This window comes from Ranitomeya variabilis, chromosome 3 (assembly GCF_051348905.1).
Source record: "Ranitomeya variabilis isolate aRanVar5 chromosome 3, aRanVar5.hap1, whole genome shotgun sequence".
NCBI classification, from domain to species: Eukaryota; Metazoa; Chordata; class Amphibia; order Anura; family Dendrobatidae; genus Ranitomeya; species Ranitomeya variabilis.
In genome coordinates this window covers 200,339,699-200,366,901 of record NC_135234.1, presented here as the reverse complement: position 1 = coordinate 200,366,901, position 27,203 = coordinate 200,339,699, and the positions used below count along the sequence as shown (strand labels likewise).

Here is a 27,203-nt window from a genome sequence, read left to right as displayed (position 1 = left end):
AGGTGGCAAAAAATGATATAAATGTGGTAACGCTGTAATTGTACTTGAACCTAATAATAAAGCTGGCTTACCACTTTTAGAATGCGATACATTTAAAAAAAAACACAAAAAACAATTCCTGAGTTGCTGTTTTTGTTCATTCTGCCTACCAAAAATTGGAATAGGAAGCAATCAAAAATGTGTGCCTGAAAATTATATAAATGAAAACGTAATCTCGTCCTTCAAAAAACAAGACCTCTAATGACTCTGTCAATAGAAATATGGAAAAATTGTTGCTCTCATGATATAACAGTACTAAAACTATTTAAAAAAAAAAACAACATTTTTAAGTGTGATAGAAGTCAAGCCTAAAAAAATATAAAATATTAATCTGTTATCGCTGTAATCACACCGAACCAAAGAATAAAGTCGTCTTATCGCTACTGCATGACAAACGGCATAAAAACTTGATTTGTTTATTCTGTCTTGCAAAGATTGCAGTAAGGTTCAGCTCACATTTGTCCTGTGCTCTACGCTGAGCACTTACATCTGGGTTTCTGTATAAATCTCTGAAATACGTGATTAGATGGAATATTCCCTATGACCTGTACCTGTAATCCGGAAGTGTCCGTCTTTTTAAGTGTGCATAAAAGCACAATCAGCCACAATTTTTTGCACCTCTGATACTTCTGTATATGCGGTTTTGGCATACACAGGAGAATTTGAGTAACAAATTGTGCCATTCGTTTTCTCCTATTAGCGCTTTTGAAAATTAAAAACTTGGGGCCAAAGCAAAACTTTAACATATTAAAGTGCCTGTGCTCTGTGTGTATAAACATATATAATCTCTATGACCATATACTGATCGTAATCTGGGCCTCCTGACGAACCATGCATGGGAAAACGCGTTGAGGCGTTCATTAGTGGATAAGTAGACCCTCTCTTTATCATCCTACACTGACTTATCCTGGTCCATTGCATTTATCTCAGTGCAAATCCAGCTTGCATTTATTTATTTGTGATGCATATACCTTATGCATGATGTACCTAGCCAGTGATATATTGTGTCTAAAAGGTATTATAGGGGGGATATGTTGATTATCAGTGTTCCTTTCTTTGGTTATCAGAATATATGGTTATCATTATATATGTTTAAGCACAGAGCACAGGCACTTTAATATGTTCTTTATCTATAGGACCATTATGTTATCTAGCCCACAAATTATGCAGGTCACTGCACTGTAGGTACATCAAACCTGACATCTAGTCAAGGCAAAGTGTAGTTGTGTGTGTACTGGCATAACTAAAAATAAGTACATTTTTGTCTTGGAGGTTATATATGTGGACAAGATAGGCTGCTATTGTTATATTGCCCTATAATTCCAATTTAGCCTTAAAAGTTGGTATTATGTTTGTTTTTTTCTCATTATAAACCTACCTATTGAGTACAAAAAGTACAAAAAAGAAAACATTTTTGTCACCCATTGAAGAATATCATAATATCATGAAGGCTATCATATTATATTCCATCAATTAAAGTGTAAAAAAAATATATTACCATAAAAATATTTTTATGACACTGTTCCACATAATTATTTAACCAGCTAGTCAGCCTAAGCTATAAGATACCTTTTCTATCTTTCATTACCTCCTATACTGAGGTGCAGTGACTTTGGTCGAAGGCACAGTAGTTATTGGTTAATTATTTGCAATAAAACACAGTTTGCTATTTTCTCTTTATATCCTCTTATTTTTTCATACTTCTCTATTCAGCTATTAGGCTACACATTGTATGAGGTGTGAGTGTTGTTCTCCCTAGATCCCGCTAAACAAAATATAGGGATTTTTAGGGTGATTGAGGGACAGCCACCGAGGAGTGGTGGCACCACTTCTTGTCATCATATTAGGGTGCCAACCTCCGCTGTTAGGCAGATCAAGAGGATAAGGGCCACTTAGGGTGATAACCAGTGTTTAAATAATAATTTTTTTCTATATCAGTCTTTTTTGATATTTGTTGGTTTTAAATAATCTAATAAAATTGATATTTGTATGTTTTTGTATGCTTTAGTTTTGTGTTTGACCTACCAGAATCAAACTATTTTTAATTATCCACTGTTTACCCACATCAGGGGCTCTGCAAATGCTCCATGGCATCTGCTATCTATTCTGGCTAAATTTGTACTCCAAAAATCAAAGGATGCGTCTTCCCTTCCAAGCCCTGCCATGTGCCTTACAGTAGTTTTACATATGGGGTATTGGTGTACTTAGGAGAAATTGCACAACCAATTCTCCTGTTATTTTTGTGAAAATGAAAAATTTGGGGCAAAAAAGAACAATTTTGTGATCAAAATTTTAATTTTCTTTTTTTTTCCTTCCACATTGCTTTAATTCCTGTGAAGGGTTAATAAACTTCTTCAATGTGGTTTTGAGTCTTTTGAAGGGGGTAGTTTTTAAAATAGTGTAAATTTGTCATACTTTCTGTCACACAGGCCCCTCAAAGTCTCTTCAAATGTGATGTGGTCCTTAAAAATGGTTTTGTAAATTTGCTTGACAAAATTAGAAAGTGCTGGTCTCTGGTTTAACCCCTTAATGTCCAATGACGTGCAGAGTCCGTCCCCCTTGGAGGTTCGTCACGATGAGTTGTGAAAACCGAGCTCTGCTGTGTCAATGTGTACAAATATTAAAAAGTAACGGTTACTGTATATATACTAGCATCTAAGTAGTAGATATTCTTACAATTGAGATTTGTAAGATTATTATCAGATCGATATCAATTAACAATATTTGGTCTTCCTGCTTTTAGATTAAAAATGCACAAAATAGGCATTAATTCATTTCTTTGTATTTCTTTCTAGTCTTTAAAAGACCAGACAGATGGTGGTTACAATGTATTCAAGAACATCTGCACTTTTTCTCATTATTTGCACTTCTGCATCTTGGAATGTAAAAGCCACAACTGAAGTAACTCCAACCGAGGGCCATTCACATACTGTGACTTCAATTAGCACAGATATTTTGCCTCCCGAAACACCAGCTTTTACATTAGAAGCTACAGTTTATCCTCTCTTGAACTCAAGTTCTAATTCAACATTTAATGACAGCTCCACAACTGAGCACTCATCTAAGCCATCACATGTAACTACCTCTGCACCTGTGAGGAACAGTCCTGAGACTGGATCCCCTACTGACTCCACAACTTTACATTTACCAAAAACTGGATACATCAGCAGCACAGTCAATGCTTCCACAACTTTGAATTCATCTGTTGCTACGTCAAAGACTGGACAAGTGAGCAGCACAGTTAGTAACAGCAATAACACAAAAAGTGATCTTCCAACCCAAGAATCATCCACTCTTCAGCTAAATGTAACAACACTACCAGCGGAGACAAACACAACTTTAGTATCAGGTAGGCTGGCAAATCTTTTCATACTGGTCTCTGTAAAATGGAAGCTAAAATAATTACTCATCATTAGAGATGATCACATCGATCAACTGTGAATCGATTTTGATTCTTATTTGATGAACATCGCAGGTCAATGAAGGTTCAAACAATTTGTGATTTGATTCACAAAGGCAGACACAACTGTGCGGGATTCCCTATTATGCCTTGTAGCTATCACATCACATGGTCTAGCACAGCCTATCAGAGGGGACTATCACAAGGGTTATAATAAATGCAGGCTGGTCAAGCCGAGATCATTTTAAGGTTTTATAGCCTATTGGCAGGAGATCAAAGTGCAATGCTCAATGCAAATAAGGATAGAAAATGATTTTTAAAAAGTCTTATAGAGGTATACTCCTGCTTCTCTAAAGCACATTGAAAATGGGAGTAGTAGCCTCAATCTGTGAATAATAATAATACAAAGATTCAGATGATATAGGGAGGTGCTGTACCTTCAGTCAATGTGACTGTGAATTGATTGAGCAGAGATATCCTTCTGTAACAGGACCTTAACATCAATTTTATTCTTCACATATTGCAAACAAGGAGGGCTGTTTTTATTCTTCACACTCAAGTGTGTGTGTGACAAGTACTGCTTGTCTTTTTAAAAAAAAAACAAAAAAAAAAAACGTCTCCACATTCCAGAAATGTAAACACAACTGTCCACTTAACATAGTGTCCAGGTATATAAATAAATAAATAATTTTTTGCACACTTCTTTGTTGTAATAGTTCAAAATTAGACTTGTACAAATATTTTCTGATCCTGCCTTAAAGCATGGTCTAAGAAGCTTTCTGTACAGGTAGAATGCATTGCAGTGCTAATGGATTTCAATGCATTATACCTGCAATGAAAGTCAAAAAATACTGAGAGACTAAGTAAAAAAGCAATAAAAAAAGTTAAACAAATTTGTATAAATCTAAAACAACTACAAAATAATGAATAATAATAATAAAAAAATTAACCCTTTACCGACATTAGGCGTAATAGCACGCCAATATCAGTATCCCTCCCTCGCCGCTGGAGTCCACATCTTTCTGGAGACATTTCAGCTGTTCTAACTGATCCGACTGCGCTTATTAACTAGTTAAATGCCGCTGTCAAACTCTGACAGCGGCATTTAAATGGAGCTTCCGGCAATCGCGTCAGAAATACGCACACTGGTGACCTGGGTCACGTGATCGCGGGTCACTGTTTTGTCAGCATGATAACCCGAGGTCTCCTGGAGACCTCTATGGTTGTCAATGCCGGATTGCTGTGAGCACCACCCAGTGGTTGGCGCTCATAGCAAGTCAGCAATTCTACTATATAGAGGTGATCTGACAATCGCCTCTATGTAGCAGAGCCGATCGAGTTGTGCCAGCTTCTAGTCTCCTATGGAGACTATTGAAGCATGGCAAAAGTACAAAAAAATGTTTTAAATATATATATATAAAAAAAAAATTTAAATGTAAAAGTTCAAATCACCCACCTTTCGCCCCATTCAAAATAAAACAAGAAAAATAAAATCAAACCTACACATATTTGGTATCGCCGCATTTAGAATCGCCTGATCTATCAATAAAAAAAGGATTAACCTGATTGCTAAACGGCGTAGCAAGAGAGTCAAAACCCCAAAATTATGGGCGATCAGAAGATCATATCTGCCCCAAAATGATATAATTAAAAATGTCATCTTGGCGTGCAAAAAAAGCCCTCACCTAACCCGAGATCACAAAAAATGGAGACGCTACAGGTTTTGGAAAATGGCGCATTATTTTTTTTTAACAAAGTTTGGATTTTTTTTTTCACCACTTATATAAAAAAAGACCCTAGACATGTTTGGTGTCTATGAACTCATAATGACCTGGAGAATCATAATTGCAGGTCAGTTTTAGCATTTAGTGAACCTAGTAAAAAAAAAAGAAAGACAAACAAAAAACAAGTGTGGGATTACACTTTTTCTGGAATTTCACTGCACTTGGAATTTTTTTTCTGTTTTCTAGTACATGACATGGTTAAACCAATGGTGTCGTTCAAAAGTACAACTCCTCCTGCAAAAAACAAGTCCTCACAAGGCCATATTGATGGAAAAATAAAAAAGTTATGTCTCTGGGAAGAAGGGGATCAAAAAACGAAAACGAGAAAGGGGTTAAACTAATAAATACTAGTGATGAGCGAATATACTCGTTACTCGAGACTTCCCGAGCACGCTCGGGTGTCCTCTGAGTATTTTTAGTACTTGGAGATTTAGTTTTCATCTCCGCAGCTGAATGATTTAATGATTTACATCTGTTAGCCAGCATAAGTACATGTGGGGGTTGCCTGGTTGCTAGGGAATCCCCACAATTAATCAAGCTGGCTAAGAGATGTAAATCATTCAGCTGCGGAGATGAAAACTAAATCTCGGAGCACTAAAAAATACTCGGAGGTCACCCGAGCGTGCTCAGGAAATCTCGAGTAATAAGTATATTCGGTCATCTCTAATAAATACCCTTTTTTAAGCAAAAAAAAACAAATAAAAAAGTACAAATATTTGGTATTACCGTGTCCAGAATGACCCGATTTATAAAAGTCTAACGTTAATTAACCCCTTCAGTGCGCACAGTTAAAACATGGCAAACTATGCTTTTTCATCATACCACAGGTAAAAAATAAAAGAAAATGCAATCAAAAAGACGAATGTAGATATAAATAGTATAACTGAAAACTTCATCTTGTCTCACAAGAAAACAAGCTGCCATACAGCTCCATCAGCGGAAAAATCTAAAAGTTATAGCTCTCAGAATATAGCAATGCAAAAATAATTATTTTTTCTATTAACATTTTTATTGTGTAAAAAAAGCCAAAACATAAAACATTACATAAATGAGGTATCGCTGGAATCATACTGACCCGAAGAATAAAGTTGCCTTATCAAGTTTGCCACATGTGAAAAGGCATTAAAAAAAAAAAACAGCTGTTGATTTGTTTATTCTGCTTTGCAAAGATTGCAGTAAGGTTCAGCTCACATTTATCCTGCACTCTATGCTGAGTACTTACATCGGGGTTTCTGTGTAAATCTCTGAAATACGTGATTTAGATGGAACCCTCCAGCAAAAATTCCATATAGTGAGGCAGATGAAGGCACTGTGGATGCAGTCTGGTCTTTGATCCAGCGGAGTCCGTCTTTTTAGGCTGTGCTGTCGGCAACAGTTTTGTGCACTTCTAAAAAAAAGAAGGACACCACTGAACAGAGGTGAGACCGGAGTCCAGAGTAACTCTGCTGCCTCATTACAGTGACTGGAATCCTTGGAGGGTTTCATCTGAATCATGTCACATGGAAATTTAGACGAAAACCATGATGAAAGTGCTTAGCACATAGGATAAATGTGATCCAAAATACTATGCAACATGTTCTTAACAACAGCTTCAATTCAAATACACAAAAAAGCAAGTCCCCACTCAGGTCTGTCATTTATTTATTTATTTATTTATTATTTTTATATTTTTAATATAGCGCTAACATATTCCGCACCGCTTTACAGACATTATCATCTGTCAATGGAAATATAGTGGACTTCTATGTTACTGGTAATACAAAGGCTCTATGGCTCCTCGTCCACCAAAAGAAATCCAACAAATTCTGAGCTGCCAAATGCAAATGCCCCTCTTAGTTCTGAGCCCTACACTGTGTTTAAACCACATTTAAAGCCCACATGTTTGACAAGGGTATAATTTCCAAAATGGGTCACTTGAGGTGAGGTGGGATTCTGCTTTTCCAACACTTAAGGGCTCTGCATACTATTGCAAACTATTGCGGCTAAGAAGTACTGTACAGCCACAAATGGGGCATTTCCATGTTCAGCAGAAACTGTGTGAAATTTTTTTACCCATTTCTACTTGTGAAAATGTAAACTATGGGTCTAAAACAATTTTTTTTGTGTTAAAATATTATGTTTTTTTCATGCCCCAATGGTATAAAATGCTGTGACACAACATGGTGTCAATTTGATTACTGCACCTTTAGATTAATTCATCGATAGGTGTAGTTTGTAAATTTGGGTCATTTATGGGGGGTTCTGCTGTTCTGGCACCTCAGAGGCTCTTAAAGTGGGTCATGACACCCCCAAACCATAACAGTAAAATCTGCACTGTAATATGACTCCTTCACTTCTGAGCTTTGCACTGTGCCTCAAATGTAGTTCCCAGTTGCATGCACGGCATTGGCACATCAGGAGAAACAAACTGAGAGGTCCATTTATTCCTATTAGCCCTTATAATAAAGAAAAATTTGGGTCTAAAATAACATTTTAGCAGTAAAAATGTAATTATTCTCTTTTCACCGCTCAATTGTATAAATTTCTGTGAGGCACATGTGGTCTCATCATGCTCACTGCACCCCTAGATGAATTCATTGAGATGTGTAGTTTGTAAAATTACATCACTTATGGGGGTTTCTGCTGTTCTTGTACCTCAGGGGCTCTGCCAAAGTGATATGGCACCCTCAAACCATTCCAGCAAAATCTGAACTCCAATATGGCACTTGTTCCCTTTTGACCTTTGCACTGTGCCTCAAAAGTAGTTTTAGACCACATATGGAGTATTGCGCACAGAGGAAAAATTTCACATCAAATTTAAGGGTCCATTTTCTCATGTTATCCTTGTGAAAATAAGTTATTTGGGGCTAAAAGACACTTTTTGTGGGGAAAAAATGTTGTTTTTATTTTCACTGCTCCATGTTATAAATGTCTGTGAAGCACCTGGGAGTTCAAGGTGCTCACCACACATCTAGATACATTCCTTGTGTGGTCTAGTTTTCAAAATGGGGTAATTTGTGGGGGTTTCCATTGTTTAGGAACATCAGGGGGCTCTCCGGACAGAACATGGTGTCTATTGATTCCAGCAAATTTTACATTCAAAAAGTTAAATGACGCTTCTTCCTTTCCAAGCCCTGCCATGCACCCAAACAGTAGTTTTCACCCACATATTGGGTATTGGCGTACTCAGGAGAAATTGTTCAACTAATTTGGGGGTCCATTTTCTCCTGATACCCTTGTGAAAATTAAAAAATTTGGGGCTAAAGCAAATTTTTTGTGAAAAAATGTAAAATGTTCAATTTCCTTCCATATTCCATGAATTCCTATGAAGCACCTGAAGGGTTAATACAGTTCATGAATTTGGTTTAAGGGACTTGGAGGGTTGCAGTTTTAAGAATTGTGTCATGCTTGAGTATTTTCTGTCATATAGACCCCTGAAAGTTACTTTAAATGTGATGTGGTCTCTAAAAAAATAGTTTTGCACATTTTGTTGGTAAAATGAGAAATTGCTGGTCAACTTTTAAACTCTTGTAACTTGCTAACAAAATAAAATGATGTTTCAAAATTTGTGCTGATGTAAAATATACATGTGGTAAATGTTATTTATTAACTATGTTGTGTGACATAACTCTCTGGTTTGAAGGCATAAGAACTAAAAGATTTAAAATTGTGAAATTTTCCCCAAATTTCCGATATTTTCACAAATAAACACAAGTCATATCGAAGAAATGTTATGAAATGTTACCACTACCATACAGAACAATATGTTATGAAAAAATCTCAGAATCAGTAGCATCTGCTAAAGTATTCTAGAGTTATTACATCATAAAGTGACACTGGTCAGATTTAAAAAGTGATGTAGGTAGCTTGGTCCTTAAGGGGTTAAGATCATATTTTATTTGAATCCCCATTATAGTAGTCCAATTTTTCCACATTTTTCAAAAGTTTCGTTGAGGCTTTTGGCTGCAGTGATTTAAAACTCAGTTTTTCTTCCAGCACATTGTGTTGCAATGGGTTAACTAGCCAATTTGTTGAGGGGCTGAGTTTTGTGGACAACCACCCTGAGGTCTGCTGCTTAAATAGTTGGCCTCCAGAGGCATTCAGTGTACTGTAGGCCTGGGGAGAGTGGAGCTCCATTGTGTCCTGTGAAGGAAAGCTGAACCTTTGGATGCTGATTTCTCCTGAGCGGGCGGACTTCCCACAGATGTATGGACTGTTATATAATTTTGCTTTGTGTTCCTGTTTTGCCCTAAGGCCCGTATTTATTTTTACCTCACTGTGGTTTATGCCTCATATATATAATAAACATGTGAAGGACTAAAAAGAGACTATGTTTCTGTTCCTACCTCTGCGTGAGCTGCTCTACCACAGGACCTCTTACAGAATTAAAAGTTAGGAATATTTACTAAGAAAAATGCACCAGAAACTGTATGGAAATTGCACAAAGAAAGTGAACTACATTGCATGGGCAGTGTCTAAAACAGTTTCGTCACATTCCTAAATTTTTTTGAAAAGGGCTATAAAAATTGAAAGTGGCTATAAATTATAAATTGAGCTAAATATATTGATACAGTGCATAATTTATTTGCTGAAAATTACATACGCAAAAATTTCCAGTCAATAGGAAACGCAGCATCGCTGCTCTATACAAGTAGAGCATTGTGCATTTCTCCTCCTGTTCCCTTCATGTAAAGTCTTTATGGATGGTGTTGCTTAGCAATTTAGATGACTATCCTTTATTTAAAATGAAATCATTGATAGTTTTAATTGTAGTTTGGATAAGAGAAAACTGATATTTTAACCCCTTCACCCCCAAGGGTGGTTTGCACGTTAATGACCGGGCCAATTTTTACAATTCTGACCACTGTCCCTTTATGAGGTTATAACTCTGGAACGCTTCAACGGATCTTGGCGATTCTGACATTGTTTTCTCGTGACATATTGTACTTCATGATAGTGGTAAAATTTCTTCGATATAACTTGCGTTTATTTGTGAAAAAAACGAATATTTGGCGAAAATTTTGAAAATTTCGCAATTTTCCAACTTTGAATTTTTATGCCCTTAAATCACAGACATATGTCATGCAAAATACTTAATAAGTAACATTTCCCACATGTCTACTTTACATCAGCACAATTTTGGAACCAAAATTTTTTTGGGTGACGGAGTTATAAGTGTTAAAAGTTGACCAGCAATTTCTCATTTTTACAACACCATTTTTTTTTAGGGACCACATCTCATTTGAAGTCATTTTGAGGGGTCTATATGATAGAAAATACCCAAGTGTGACACCATTCTAAAAACTGCACCCCTCAAGGTACTCAAAACCACTTTCAAGAAGTTTATTAACCCTTCAGGTGTTTCACAGGAATTTTTGGAATGTTTAAATAAAATTAAACATTTAACTTTTTTTCACTCAAAATTTGTTTCAGCTCCAATTTGTTTTATTTTACCAAGGGTAACAGGAGAAAATAGACCCCAAAATTTGTTGTACAATTCGTCCTGAGTACGCTGATACCCCATATGTGGGTGTAAACCATTGTTTGGGCGCAGGGCAGAGCTCGGAAGGAAAGGAGCGCCATTTGACTTTTCAATGCAAAATTGACTGGAATTGAGATGGGACGCCATGTTGCATTTGGAGAGCCCCTGATGTGCGTAAACATTGAAACCCCCCACAAGTGACACCATTTTGGAAAGTAGACCCCCTAAGGATCTTATCTAGATGTGTGTTGAGCACTTTGACCCAACAAGTGCTTCACAGAAGTTTATAATGCAGAGCCGTAAAAATAAAAATCATATTTTTTCACAAAAATGATCTTTTCGCCCCCATTTTTTTATTTCCCCAAGGGTAAGAGAAGAAATTAGACCACAAAAGTTGTTGTGCAATTTGTCCTGAGTACGACGATACCCCATATGTGGGGATAAACCACTGTTTGGGCACATAGCAGAGCTCGGAAGGGAAGGAGCGCTATTTTACTTTTCAATGCAAAATTGACTGGAATTAAGATGGGATGCCATGTTGCGTTTGGAGAGCCCCTGATGTGCCTAAACATTAAAAACCCCCACAAGTGACACCATTTTGGAAAGTAGACCCCTTAAGGAACTTATCTAGATGTGTGTTGAGCACTTTGACCCAACAAGTGCTTCACAGAAGTTTATAATGCAGAGCCGTAAAAATAAAAATCATATTTTTTCACAAAAATGATCTTTTCGCCCCCATTTTTTTATTTCCCCAAGGGTAAGAGAAGAAATTAGACCACAAAAGTTGTTGAGCAATTTGTCCTGAGTACGACGATACCCCATATGTGGGGGTAAACCACTGTTTGGGCGCATAGCAGAGCTCGGAAGGGAAGGAGCGCTATTTTACTTTTCAATGCAAAATTGACTGGAATTAAGATGGGATGCCATGTTGCGTTTGGAGAGCCCCTGATGTGCCTAAACATTAAAAACCCCCACAAGTGACACCATTTTGGAAAGTAGACCCCCTAAGGAACTTATCTAGATGTGTTTTGATAGCTTTGAACCCCCAAGTGTTTCACTACAGTTTATAACGCAGAGCCGTGAAAATAAAAATTCCTTTTTTTTTTTCACAAAAATGATTTTTAGCCCCCAGTTTTGTATTTTCACAAGGGTATCAGGATAAATTGGACCCCAAACTTTGTTGTTCAATTTGTCCTGAGTACGCTGATACCCCATATGTGGGGGGAACCACTGTTTGGGCGCATGACAGAGCTCGGAAGGGAAGGAGCGCCATTTGGAATGCAGACTTAAATGGATTGGTCTGCAGGCGTCACGTTGCATTTGCAGAGCCCCTGATGTACCCAAACAGTACAAACCCCCCACAATTGACCCCATATTGGAAACTAGACCCCCCAAGGAACTTATCTAGATGTGTTGTGAGAACTTTGAACCCCCAAGTGTTTCACTACAGTTTATAACGCAGAGCCGTGAAAATAAAAATTCCTTTTTTTTTCACAAAAATGATTTTTTAGCCCCCAGTTTTGTATTTTCACAAGGGTACCAGGATAAATTGGGCTCCAAAAGTTGTTGTCCAATTTGTCCTGAGTACGTTGATACCCCATATGTGGGGGGGAACCACTGTTTGGGTGCATGACAGAGCTCGGAAGGGAAGGAGCGTCATTTGGAATGCAGACTTAAATGGATTGGTCTGCAGGCGTCACGTTGCATTTGCAGAGCCCCTGATGTACCCAAACAGTACAAACCCCCCACAAGTGACCCCATATTGGAAACTAGACCCCCCAAGGAACTTATCTAGATGTGTTGTGAGAACTTTGAACCCCCAAGTGTTTCACTACAGTTTATAACGCAGAGCCGTGAAAATAAAAATTCTTTTTTTTTTTCACAAAAATGATTTTTTAGCCCCCAGTTTTGTATTTTCACAAAGGTATCAGGATAAATTGGACCCCAAAAGTTGTTGATCAATTTGTCCTGAGTACGCTGATACCCCATATGTGGGGGGGAACCACTGTTTGGGCGCATGACAGAGCTCGGAAGGGAAGGAGCGCCATTTGGAATGCAGACTTAAATGGATTGGTCTGCAGGCGTCATGTTGCATTTGCAGAGCCCCTGATGTACCCAAACAGTACAAACCCCCCACAAGTGACCCCATATCGGAAACTAGACCCCCCAAGGAACTTATCTAGATGTGTTGTGAGAACTTTGAACCCCCAAGTGTTTCACTACAGTTTACAACGCAGAGCCGTGAAAATAAAAAATCTTTTTTTTCCCACAAAACTTATTTTTTGGCCCCCAGTTTTGTATTTTCCCAAGGGTAGCAGGAGAAATTGGACCCCAAAAGATGATGTCCAATTTGTCCTGAGTACGCTGATACCCCATATGTTGGGGTAAACCCCTGTTTGGGCACACGGGAGAGCTCTGAAGGGAAGGAGCACTGTTTTCCTTTTTCAACGCAGAATTGGCTGGAATTCAGATCGGATGCCATGTCCCGTTTGGAGAGCCCCTGATGTGCCTAAACAGTGGAAACCCCCCAATTATAACTGAAACCCTAATCCAAACACATCCCTAACCCTAGCCCTAACCCTAGTCCTAACCCTTGCCCTAACCCTAACCCTAGCCCTAACTCTAGTCCTAACTCTAGCCCTAACCCTAGCCCCAACCCTAGCCCTAACCCTAACCCTAGCCCTAACCCTTGCCCTAACCCTAACTCTAGTCCTAACTCTAGCCCTAACCCTAACCCTAATGGGAAAATGGAAATAAATACATTTTTTAATTTTTTATTTTTCCCTAACTAAGGGGGTGATGAAGGGGGGTTTGATTTACTTTTATAGTGGGTTATTTAGCAGATTTTTATGATTGGCAGCTGTCACACACTGAAAGACGCTTTTCATTGCAAAAAATATTTTTTGCGTTACCACATTTTGAGAGCTGTAATTTTTCCATATTTGAGTCCACAGAGTTATGTGAGATCTTGTTTTTTTGCGGGACGCGTTGACGTTTTTATTGGTAACATTTTCGGACACGTGACATTTTTTGATCGCTTTTTATTCCGATTTTTGTGAGGCAGAGTGATCAAAAACCAGCTATTCATGAATTTATTTTGGGGGAGGCGTTTATACCGTTCCGCGTTTGGTAAAATTGATAAAGAAGTTTTATTCGTCGGGTCAGTACGATTACAGCGATATCTCATTTATATCATTTTTTTATGTTTTGGCGCTTTTATACAATAAAAACTATTTTATAGAAAAAAATAATTATTTTGGTATCGCTTTATTCTCAGGACTATAACTTTTTTATTTTTTTGCTGATGATGCTGTATGGCGGCTCTTTTTTTGCGGGACAAGATGACGTTTTCAGCGGTACCATGGTTATTTATATCAGTCTTTTTGATCGCGTGTTATTCCACTTTTTGTTCGGCAGTATGGTAATAAAGCGTTGTTTTTTGCCTCGTTTTTTTTTTTTTTTTCTTACGGTGTTTACTGAAGGGGTTAACTAGTGGGGCAGTTTTATAGGTTGGGTCGTTACGGACGCGGCGATACTAAATATGTGTACTTTTATTGTTTTTTTTATTTTATTTAGCTAAAGAAATGTATTTATGGGAATAATTTTTTTTTTTTTTTCTTTATTTAGGATATTTTTTTTATTTTTTTTTTACACACATGTGGGGAATTTTTTTTAAACTTTTTTACTTTGTCCCAGGGGGGGACATCACAGATCATTGATCTGGCAGTGTGCACAGCACTCTGCCAGATCTGTGATCTGCTGTGCAGGGCTGCAGGCTTACCAAGCGTCTGCTCTGAGCAGACACTCGGTAAGCCACCTCCCTCCCTGCAGGACCCGGATGCCGCGGCCATCTTGGATCCGGGACCTGCGGCGAGGAGGGAGGTAGGAGACCCTCAGAGCAACGCGATCACATCGCGTTGCTCCGGGGGTCTCAGGGAAGCCCGCAGGGAGCCCCCTCCCTGCGCGATGCTTCCCTATACCGCCGGTACACCGCGATCATGTTTGATCGCGGTGTGCCGGGGGTTAATGTGCCGGGGGCGGTCCGTGACCGCTCCTGGCACATAGTGCCGGATGTCAGCTGCGATATGCAGCTGACACCCGGCCGCGATCGGCCGCGCTCCCCCCGTGATCGCGGCCGATCTGCTATGACGTACTATCCCGTCGAGGGTCAGATAGGCCCAGGTCACCTCGACGGGATAGTACGTCAAAGGTCACAGAGGGGTTAAACACACTTTGTTTTTATTGTTGTGTTTTCCTAAAACAAAATAAAACATGGCTCAAATATTGTATTACAGAGTCAAGGGTTATTCTCAAATTGTCTCTTGGGCAGCACACAGCTTTCCAGTCTTTCACCTTCTGGTTTCTGGCAGGGAGGACTCTCCTTGAGTGACAGTTCTGGGGAGAAGCAGAGCTGTAGTAATAGTAGAAGTATATTCCCTTTTATTTTGATGGTTTTTTTATTTTATAATTGCAGGTTTTGTTTTTCCAACAAATTTCTTACTTACTTAATTTTCTCGTTCATGCATACAATGTAGAAAAGAGTATTGAATAAGGTTTAATATAAATGTGGAAAATATATATATTTTACATGTCATATATTTAGCTTCAACAGCAATAGTTAAGTTTATTTCCTTTTTTTATATGTTTTAGGTAAAAATGGGAATGGTATGAATTACTCTGAGACTGTTTTGACATCCATCTTTAGCACTATCTTGGTTGTGGTACTATTGACCATTCTCGCCTTCTCTTTCAACAAATATAGAAAGCAAAGATCTCAATACTCTCACCAACCTCTCCATGAAAATATATATGAATCAGGTAACACCTGAAATATTATAGAACTAGTCAAAGGCCTGAAAGTATTACAAAAGAACCACCATGAAATGTCATTCTATGAATTAAAATAATTTCATTTGCTTCTTTTGATGTAGAAATGAATCTGTATATTTTATGTTATATGTTTGCTTATTTCTTGAAAGTGATTAATATCAATTTAACAAAATGTTTAAAAAAAAAAATTCAGTTAAGCATTACCTTACATAGTATGGCACCACCTGTTCAAAGTGTATAGGAAAGTGCACGTCCAACTACTGAGCTGAATACATCCCACAGACAGATCTCTTCGTAGTAGTTTGTTGTTTAATGTAGAGTATGACCTGTGAGCTATTTCTAATAACTGCTCTGCAGTAAACATACAGTAGACTAACTATGAAGACAACTCATCATGGAAGACTGAGTGAGCCCACATGACTGTAAGCACTGAGCTCAATAGGTGGATATATAATTAATAGTTCCAGAGTGAATTGTTTTTTTGAGAGCATGTAAATTGCTAATAATATTCATTTTTTTATAATCTACACTCCTCAACATTGAATCAAAGGATTGAAGAACGTTTTAATGATATTCAAAAGATGAAAAAACAAAGCATTTCGATTCATTCAATATTAAGTATGAGTTCCATGCACTGAAATACATGTGATTACATATCTTGTACTTGCTATCAATGTGGTGTTTACTGGTTGTCTGAGCAATGTTCTGCCACACCACTGAATACACCTGGGCACACAAATCATCAAGATCTGCTGCAGGCAGCTCCCTTTCCAATTGCAGAACAATGACATTCCAGATGAGCTTGATGAGAGACAAGTACGGAAATGATACAGGCTATGGTAGCATGTTTATGCCACACAGGTTGCTCACAATAGCACCAACAACATGATACCTACACTCTCTGAAAGAAGTTATGGCGCTTATCCATGTTATGCATATAAAAGCTTATAACCGGACGTTAAATTCATCCATTGGTTGTATAAATGATTCTTCTGAAAGCTGAAATCCTCCGAAATGTGGTTCAGGTTAAGAAAATAAATTGGCATCAATGCAGAAATATTGATCAGTTTATGGACACAGAATGGTCAGATGTTGGCAAGACAAAAGTTTTGTCGCCCACAGAAAGTAATGTGATATTCAAACAAATAACTTAAAATACAAATATATGTTGCATAACATTTGAGAATTAAGTTGTGGTGCTATTAGTCTTATTTAATATTTTGTGTGACTCCCATGAGCTTGAAGGACTGCATCCATGCGGTTCAAAAATGATTCATACAATTAATGAAGTCATCAGGAATAGCAAAGAATGCAGTCTTACATGCCTCCCAGAGTTCATCTAGATTCTTTGGTTTTGTATTCCAAGCTTCCTCTTTCACCCTACCCAAAACATGCTCAATGATGTTCATGTCTGGTGACTGGGCTGGCCAGTCCTTGAGCACCTTGATCTTTTTTGCCTGGAGGAAGTTTGTTGTAGAGATGGATGTATGAGATGGAGCACCATCCTGCTGCAGAATTTGACCCCTTTTATGATTTGGAATATAAGAGGTAGCTAATACTAATTGATATTTTAGTCTATTGATATTGCCTTCCGCCTTGCAAATGTTTCGCACACCCCATACTGAATGTAACCCCAGACCATGATCTTTCCACCACCAAATGTAACTGTTTTCTGGGTGTATTTTGGATCCATACAGGCTCCAGTAGGTCTCCTGCAGTATTTGCGGTGGCTGTGGTGTAATTCTACTGAAGATTCATCAGAGAAATCCACCTTCCACCATTTTTACAGCATCCATCTGTTTAGCAGGCAGTAGGACTTTGCAAATGCCACACAGTTTTTTATTTGCCTTTTGTTTAGTGCTGGCTTCTGGGCACTGATTCAACCATGGAGGCCATTTCGAGACAGAATCCTACAAACTGTTCTAGTTGACACAGGAACTTGAGGTGACGAGGCTTGTTGGACCAACAAACGTTCCTCCTGAGCAGTTGTCTTGTGGGGTCTGCCGGACCTGAGCTTGTCAAACACATCTCCAGTCTCTTCAAATCTTTTTAATTCTTTGTACTTGACGCTGAGACACATTAAAGGTGCCAGCCACTTCTGCAGTGGATCTAGTCTTCAGCCTCTTGATAATACAGGCTTTGGTCTCATGGAAGATTTTAGGCATGTTGTCAGAGGTCAAGTTGCAGTTGAAGTGAAGGTCTGTGGTGCTGGGTTTCTTTTTATACACACACACACTAATTAACCGATCATTTACTGAGAACAGGTGAGGATGTAAACTAGAATTGGGTGCATGTTATGATCCTTAGTGGTTGAGGATCACAAAATACTCCAGCTAAGTAACAAAACATAGGACAAGCTTTAGGGAGGTGGTAAACTGGACTGACCGCAAATCTGAACCTATCCAACACACTAGAGGTAGCCGGTGAACGTGACTAAAATCCTAGACGTCTCGAGCCAGCCTGAGGAACTAACTACCCCTAGAGAGAAAGAAAGACCTCACTTGCCTCCAGAGAAATAATCCCCAAAGATATAGAAGCCCCCAACAAATAATAACGGTGAGGTAAGTGGAAGGCACATACACAGGGGTGAAAGCAGATTCAGCAAATGAGGCCCACTAATACTAGATAGCAGAAAATAGAAAAGGGGTCTGTGCGGTCAGTAAAAAACCCTTACAAAATATCCACACTGAGATTTCAAGAACCCCCGCACCAACTAACGGTGTGGGGGGAGAAACTCAGTCCCCTAGAGCAACCAGCAAGCGAGGAAATCACATTTTAGCAAGCTGGACAAGAAACATGATGAATGCTGATAATCAAAAAATAAACAAACAAAAACTTAGCTTGTCTTGGAAAGACTGGGAGCAAGGTAGTCACAAGGAATCTGAAGAGCACTGAATACATTGAGAGCAGGCAAGGAACGGAGTATCCAGGTGAGCTAAATAGGAAACCAACCAAGGATAACGAACCAGCTGATGCTGCCAACCTGCAGAAAGACAACACTACACAGTACCGCTTGTGACCACTAGAGGGAGCCCAAAAATAGAGTTCACAACAGGTGCATTATATGACCAGGCGACAAAAATTTTGTCTTGCCAAAATCTGACCATTCTGTGTCCATTAACTGATCAATATTTCTGCATTTATGCCAATTTCTTTTCTTAACCTAAACCACATTTTGGAGGTATTCAGCTTTCAAAAGAATAATTTATACAACCAATGGATGAATTTAACGTCAGTGTGATGGTGTGATATGCTATGTGGGTATCATTTTTCTGTATATTTCTATTTTACTTATTTTCATGGTGTTCTCTTGTAGGATGAGTTGTTATTTGCCATCTGATATTCTCCCCACAGTTCTGTATTGTTATCTCTCCACAGGGTCAGTGAATAATGCTGTTTGCTAATGACATGTTGACCTAACTTGTTGAAACAATGAGCCCCTGAGACCTTCCCCCTCCTCACCTGTGAATGAGGAGGGAGACTTGTAAATATCAGGGAGGTGAGACACAGATCAGATCCTGTGTGGAACCATGATGTGAAAAGCATATCAGAGAGAACGAAGAGTATATGGACTATGCTATCCTCTGCTGGACTGTTGGACTTTTATCCTGTTACTGAACTGCATTCGTGTTCTGGACTAGTGTATCCTCAGTGTGGTGGATCGTATATATGGACATATATATTTTGTATTTTTGCGTAAATAAAGGTTCTTGGATCTTTTTACTCATCTCTCGCTCTGTTGATTGTGTGATACTGGAGAAGGAACCCATGACAGTCAGGTTATAAGCTTTTATATACATAACATGGATAAGCGACATAACTTCTGTCAGGGAGTGTAGTGCTGGCATGCTAAAAAATGGCTCTAGGGATACTCTGTCAAAATTGCAGTGCCACTGATTCCACTGTTAAATCAATGTAGCGTTGAGCTGTTAGTGTACCTGGATTGAAGACTAGAGGGGTCTGACTACCATACATTATTCTTCCTCACTCCATAATCCTAGGAGTAGGACTGGTGTGATATTCCTTCATGACGGCCTCTTCATGGCATTGCCCAAGTGTTCTTGTCAGATTCAAAGAATAGGACAAACATATAGTTCCATTCTGTTCTGCTAGCAAAATTAGACATCACATACCAAGCCGAAGGTGTCAAATAGTGTCTACACAAGCCAAAAAAGGCATTTGCACCACATTGGGCTACATGCCAGACGTCTAGCTAAAGGTGGTCTATTGACTTCACACCACTGCACCTAAAGGCTATAATTGTGGAGAGCAAGATGGCAGGTTGGAATGGAAGTCTATCTTTATCAATGAGTCCCACTTTTGTGTTGAATTCAATGATAGCTGTTGATTGACCTTGAGACCATGTGGGCAATACCATGAAGATATCTCCATGAGGGAACATGAAAGCCTCCCAGGATTCATTTTTGAACACTACAATGCATGCTGCTCATGGTATTGCATGATTTTGGCTAGTGCAGCTACACTTTTGGTCAGCTCCTGGACCTGGAGGTGCAGTTCTGCTGAGGGGTCATTATCCAGGGTCTGTGTATCGGCTTCCACCAGGGTGTGTGGAAAGGATGCCGCTTTCTGGTGGTATGTAAATGCTGGGCGCCTAGGGAGCGCTGTGCGGCTGGAATGCGGTTCATGTAGCACCTGGATGGCCCTATCTTTAAAGTGTGCAAAGTCCGGGAAAGGTCAGAGAGTCCCAGCACCTGCACACTGCAGTACTTTGCTCTGCCCTTAACAGGGCAGACAAAGTATGCCTGCGCAGGAGCCGCGGCAGGCAGCAACGAAGAAGACGTCCTCTTATGAAGATAGGGGGCGCTGGACCCAGACCGCGACACCCATCGGACCGGACCACACCGGGACCTCCCCTGGGTGAGTATAATGTAACTTCTTTTTCTTATCTTGCAGGTTACATCGGGCACTTATCTACAACATTACAGAATGCTGTAGATAAGCCCCTGATGCCGGTGGCCTTAGCTTATAGGCCAATTTTGGGGTGACAGATTCCCTTTAATGGTTGGCGAGATGTTCTTTTCTTGAAACTGTATCCTTTTTTCTTCACCCATACCTATGATCATCGTGGCCAAAGAGTTCTATTTTAACCTCATCGGTCCACATTACTTGTTTCCAAAATGCATCAGGCTTTTATGGTGAAGATGCAGGCGAAGTTTTCTTCTAATGACTCTTCCATTAAGGCCATGGTAGACTCTGGAGTTATAGTAGAATAATGTACCATAACTAGTGTTGAGCGATACCTTCTGATATTTGAAAGTATCGGTATCGGATTGGATCGGCCGATATCAAAAAAATATCGGATATCGCTGATACCGATACCCGATACCAATGCAAGTCAATGGGACACAAATATCGGAAGTGATCCTGGATGGTTCCCAGGGTCTGAAGGAGAGGAAACTCTCCTTCAGGCCCTGGGATCCATATTCATGTAAAAAATAAAGAATAAAAATAAAAAATATGGATATACTCACCCTCGGACGAGCCCTGGCTGTCACCGGTGCAAGCGTCTGCCTCCGTTCCTAAAAATGCAGAGTGAAGGACCTTCGATGACGTTGCGGCTTGTGATTGGTTGCGTGACCGCTCATGTGACCGCTCACGTGACCAATCACAAGCCGTGACATCATCGCAGGTCCTACACTCACTGCATTCTTAGGAACGGAGGCTGCCGGTTGCACCGCTGAGGTCCAGGGTCTTCGGAGGGGTGAGTATATCCATATTTTTTATTTTTATTCTTTATTTTTTACATGAATATGGATCCCAGGGCCTGAAGGAGAGTCTCCTCTCCTCCAGACCCTGGGAACCATACGCACCGCACACGCCTGGGAACTTATAGGAACTTCCGATTCCGATTTCCGATATCACAAAAATATCGGAACTCGGTTTCGGAATTCCGATACAGCGAATATCGGCCGATACCCGATATTTGCAGTATCGGAATGCTCAACACTAACCATAACTCCAGAGTCTGCTGAATCTTTATGAAGCTCTTTTGCAGTCAAGTCGGGATTCTCATTAGCAATCCTATGAGCAGCTCTCACTAAAATGTTGCTTGGTCTTACAGACCTTGTCATAATCACTAATCTTCCTGTTAACTGCCATTTTTTTTTACATTTTTAACTGAGGAAAGGGCAACTTGAAAATGCTTTGCTATTTTCTTATAGTCTTCTCCTGCTTTTGGGCCCCCACGATTTTTTATTTTCAGAGTGCTAGACAGCTGCTTAGAAGAACACATGGCAGCTCTTTTTCGCACAAGGTTAAAGGAGGCTGGGTTTTTATAACGCTGGGAAATTTGCATCACCTGGCCTTTCCTAATGATGATAGTGAGCAAGCGATGACCCTAACAGGCTAATAAAAGTCTGAAAGCTTGATCAAAGTTATCTGAGCATACAAATCTAGAAGGGTGCCCAAAGTTTTGCATTGACTCATTAACCTTTTTGTCATTTTTAAAATGAAAAAAAGAAAAAATATATATATATTTTGGCTAAAATACAAAAGAAATGTCATCTTTAACTTTAGGCCTTTAAGAGATCATTTAATCTTCAACTTGCCTAACTGTTCACAAGAACAGTAATTTTGACCAGGGGTGCCCAAGCCTTTACATGCCACTGTACATCTTAACAAGATACAAAGTGCACAAAATAGTGATAGTGTTCCTTTAAATTAAGCCTGTAATGATTTACCGTACTTACTTTTCCATCTGTTTTTTTCAGAGGGATATACTCCACCCGAAGATACCCTGGTAATTTCTGGAGGACTATATGATGCACCCAGGATTTATAATCCCAATATGACAGTTTTAGAAGAAGATGACTCTCAGCCTGACTACATTTCATTCAGCAACAGAACAGGTCAATTTAGGCTTGAGTTTTTACCTGGTGATAAGGACATAGACCCGGAATATAATGGTTCATTAAGAAGAAATGTTTGACTTGAGATTTTTTATGATTGATTGTATGTTACTACTCTTTATGTACTTTGAATTACCTTGATTAGATGTTTGTTTTCTAAACACCAGTTTTATAAATGTATGCTAGAAGCTACTCTGTTCATGCTTAAGAGTCTCTACCCTAATTCATGTATGTTTGCCTATTATCAATTTATCTTTCAGTGTAATGTTTAGGCAGTAATACTGTCTAGTTTTACTACATCTCGTGACAAAGTGCCTTATATGTCACAACTATATTTTCTATTCTCAAAACATTGCATTAAGCTTTTTAATTGACAACTCAAACTGGTGTACACTTTTATACTGTACATTAATGAATATTCTGAAGTGCCTAATTAGTTTAAGAACTCAGTAATACAGTTTATTATCAAATATTGTTTTTATGCTGCCTTTAAATAATCTTGCTGCAGTCGTTCAATGTATAAACCTTCAGGCAGTAAAAATGATGAAGCGATACAGAATAAGAAAACATAATGAGCATTTTGCCAAATGTAGTAAAATTGCTAAGCCTCTGCCCTTATAAACTATTTATTCAGTGTCTGCATTGAATTCTAATTTTTTAGTTTCAACAAGTTTTTATTTTCAAGATAAATCCAGAATGCTTTACAACAAAATCCCACGCAGGGGAGAATACTTAAATATTATCAAAATTCAGGATAACTTTCATGGTATTTAAACAATACAAATAAACACATAGACAAAGACAGGTAAATGGAAAGAACAAGAAGGAAGGGGGGGGGGAGGGGGATAAGAGATCCATAACTGCATCATAGTGGTACCAATCATTCAATCAATGGTCAGGTATAAGGAGCGAGTCCAATAGAAACCATCAGATATTAGATTTGCCTCATAGAGATAATGTTAAAGCCTGGTCAAGATTACTGTTAGAATTCCTTTCAATCCACGGTCTCCACACATTATAATATGACTCCCAGGAGTCCTCTCTTGTAGCTTGTATTCGTTCACTTAGCATGATAGTGTTCATCTTGTCAATTACTGGGGAGAGAGACAGGGTAGCTGTCTTCCACTTCGCTGCAATGTGCAACTTAGCAGCAAGAAATAGTTGATTAACTAAATTATGGAGCTTGTTGGAGAAGCCCGGGTATCTGGCCCCCAGTAGGAACACGGTTTCCTCCAACTGGATCGCCCCACCATACAGCTCCTCTACAATAGATTTGATTTTTGTCCAAAAGGCGGACACGACCGGGCAATCCCACCACGTATGCCTCAGATCTCCCAGGGCACCACACCCTCTGAAACACCGATCCGATATGTTTGAGAAGATAACATGTAGCTTGCTCGGGACTAAATATGTTCTATGTAGAAGTTTGATAGACGTCTCAACTATAGAAGTCTGGAGACTGCCCTTAGTGAGGGAACAACAACATTTTTGCCAATCAGATGGGGACATTATCTTATTGAAGTCATTTTCCCACTGTATCATATATTTAAGTTTTACGTCTTCTGGTATTGCATTTAGGTTCGAATAAATTAAAGAGATAGCTCCCCCGCCCAGTGGGTCATTTAAGCATATTTGTTCATAACCCGACGAGCGGTGGGTAGTACCATGTCCCAGTATCTGTTCAGCGAAATGAAAAATTTGGATAATACGCAATATTTCAGAGCTTGGTGGAGAGTATTTTTGGATGAACTCATGCTTAGTAAGTAGAGTGTTAAAAGGTGAGGTAAGCTGTTTAAGAGTAGTTAAACCCCTAGATGTCCACCAACTGAAAGGGCGAGGATCCAACCCTGGGGAGAAAGCTGGATTGTGAAAAATATGTGTCATTAGGGAGGACCTGGATTGCAGGGAGTGTTTAAATCTCTCCTTCCTCCACAGCATCAGGGAGTGTGCTGAAAAAGGGGCTAACTTATGAATCCCTTTCGGGAGTCTCTGCAACGTCCACATAAGGCCAGGAAGGGTGAATGGGAATAGGAGGTGAGATTCGAGATTCACCCATCTGGGAGTGCTGTGTTTATCCGCATTAGTACTTATTAGCTGGGCTAATTGGGCCGCTCTATAATATAAGATGAAGTTGGGTAGGGACAGACCTCCCCGTCTTCTGTTAATAAACATAGTCTTAAGCCGTATTCTAGGCCTCTTCCCCTGCCATATGAATTTAGAAATCATGTTGTGAATATCTAGCAACGTTTTGGCAGGGAGAGGAATAGGCAAGGATCGAAAGACATAGAGAAATCGTGGTAAGGAAACCATCTTAATGGCATGGAGTCTACCCAACCAGGATAAGGGCATGGATGACCATCTAGTAAGGTCCGATTTGAGGTTAGAGATTAAGGGAGCATAGTTCCATTTAAATAAAGCCGACCTATGGGAGGTTAAATTTATGCCAAGGTAGGTTAGGTATTGCTCCTTTCTGGTAAATTTGAATTGCGCTGTTATGTTGTTTTGTGCATCCTTGGGAGTGTTAATAAACAGGGCTTCGGATTTATCTACGTTAATCTTGAGGCCAGAGACCACTTCAAATTCATGGAGAGCAACAAAAAGATTTGGGAGTGTGATTATGGGATTGACTAAGGACAAAAGCAGATCATCTGCAAAAAGGCTAGCCTTGTAGTGATCACCTCTAATTGTAGGACCATTAATGTTAGGGTTGGTTCTGATAGCTTCCGCTAATGGTTCCATGGCTAGGGCGAATAGAGCTGGGGAGAGCGGACACCCTTGCCTGGTGCCACGTTGGATGTTAATAGGGGTAGGCTGGTTTGAGGGTAACTTTAGATAGGCCGTGGGGTGATCGTACAGGAGTCTAAGGCAGGTGATGAAACCACTCGGAAAGCCAAATTTCGCAAGGACCTCGAACAGGTACGACCACGATACAGAATCAAAGGCTTTCTCTATATCGAGTGCTAACAAGAGCAAGGACTGTTTGGAGTGATTTGCTAAATGTATTAGATTAAGGTTCCGCCTAATATTGTCTGGGCCCTGTCTTCTGGGAATGAACCCCACTTGGTCCCGGTGAATTAGGGTAGGCAGTATTTTATTTATTCTGGCCGTGATTATAGATGTAAAAATTTTTAAGTCTATGTTTAGTAGTGAGATAGGCCTGTAGTTTTTGGGGTAAAGGTGATCTTTCTTCGGTTTTGGAATTACAGTGACGTGGGCAACGTAAAATTCGGATGGCATTTGGGCTCCGTTTAGTAAAGCATTACAAAAGCTTTGTATATGGGGTATAAGTATGCTGTCAAATTTTTTATAGTACTGCGCGGTGAGCCCATCGGGCCCCGGGGCCTTATTTTTTTTCAAATTTTTGATCGTTGCCTTTATTTCTTCAGAGTCGATTGGCGCTTGAAGATGTGCCATTTCAGAATTTGGGACTTTAGGTAATGTCAGGTCTTTAAGGAAATTCTGGATGCGAGTTGGAGAAGGAGGCCTTGGGAGAGAGTAGAGATCTTGGTAAAATTGCTGAAACGTTTTATATATTGCATCAGGGTGGGCAGTGGTACGGCCTGAAGGATCTTTGATATGGGGGATATTATTCAGGAGCTCTCTACTTTTAAGTTTACGGGCCAACATGCTGCTTGGTTTGTTTGCATATTTGTGAAAAGTAGATTTCGTCCAAGCCAGGGCTCTTTCTGATCTGTTTGTTAAAATGGTATTGAGTTGTAGTTTAGTTTCACGAATTTTCTTAATTAGATAAAGTGAGGGGAGGTCTTGGTTTGCCTGTTCTAATTTTGAGAGTTTATTTTCTAATTGTAATTGTAGCTCAGACCTTTGCTTTTTTTTGCTAGAGGCAATTTTAATTAGCGACCCTGTTATAAATTTTTTGTGTGCCATCCACACATTTCCCGGGGACACTTCTGCAGTTTTGTTGGTTTGGAAATATAGATTCAGTTCATCTTTTATGGTAGATAAAACCGATGGATCTACTAGTAGGGATTCATTTAGTCTCCACCTGAAGAGTCTAGAAGAGGTAATGGCAAAGTTAAATGCAGATAGGACCGCGTCGTGGTCTGACCAAGACGATACGATATGCCGGGAGAATAAAACCGAGGAAAGGGTTCTGGATGATGAGAGATGTAGGTCAATTCTGGAATAGGACTTTTGTGCAGGTGAAAAGTAAGTATATCCCCTCTGAGGGCCATTTTGCTCTCGCCAGATATCGGCCAGACAATTTACTTTCAGCATTTGTAGAATCTTTTTCCTGTCTATTTTTGATATATCAACTCGATTAAGTGAGCTGCTGTCAAGCGATGGGCTGAGAGTGAGATTAAAGTCGCCACACCAGATAAGGTGATGGTATGAGAATGAGGCCAATTTTGATAAAATTAAACGCATGACCCGGGTCTGAGTGGCCGTTGGGAGGTAACTATTAACAATGCATATGTTTAGACCCTGCAGGGTACCCATCAAGATAATGAATCTGCCCTCAGAGTCGGAATACATATTGGTGGGTTGGAATGGAAAGCTATTTTTAATTAGAATAGCCACACCCCTTGTTTTGCGGTCCCAGGTTGAGAGGAAAAATTTTGAATAATGTGTGTCCAGGAATTTGGGTTGGGATGAATTGGAAAAATGGGTTTCCTGAATGCAGATTACATCCGGATTGTGCTTCTGATAATCGAGGAAGGCCTTTTTACGTTTTACAGGTGAGTTAAAGCCCCTAACATTATGGGAGAGCACTCTACACATGTTTGGTTAAATGAATACTGCTAGAAGAATGCAAACCAACACCTCCCACCTGACCCCGGCCTACAAATTCACCATCA

At 39.4% G+C, this 27,203-nt stretch overlaps 1 protein-coding gene across 4 annotated transcripts in view; it reads left to right on the top strand.

Annotated features, from left to right (window-relative positions):
* LOC143815609 (uncharacterized) overlaps positions 1–23,025 on the top strand; it is a 48,227-nt gene extending 25,202 nt beyond the window's left edge. For all 4 annotated transcript variants that reach the window (XM_077294988.1, XM_077294989.1, XM_077294991.1 and 1 more), the window contains 3 exons: positions 2,835–3,388; positions 15,335–15,502; positions 22,246–23,025. In XM_077294988.1, the coding sequence (XP_077151103.1) occupies positions 2,854–3,388; positions 15,335–15,502; positions 22,246–22,463 (921 nt within the window). In that variant the 5' untranslated portion in view covers positions 2,835–2,853 and the 3' untranslated portion in view covers positions 22,464–23,025. The remainder of the gene's footprint in view (positions 1–2,834; positions 3,389–15,334; positions 15,503–22,245) is intronic.
* Positions 23,026–27,203: the final 4,178 nt, after the last annotated feature.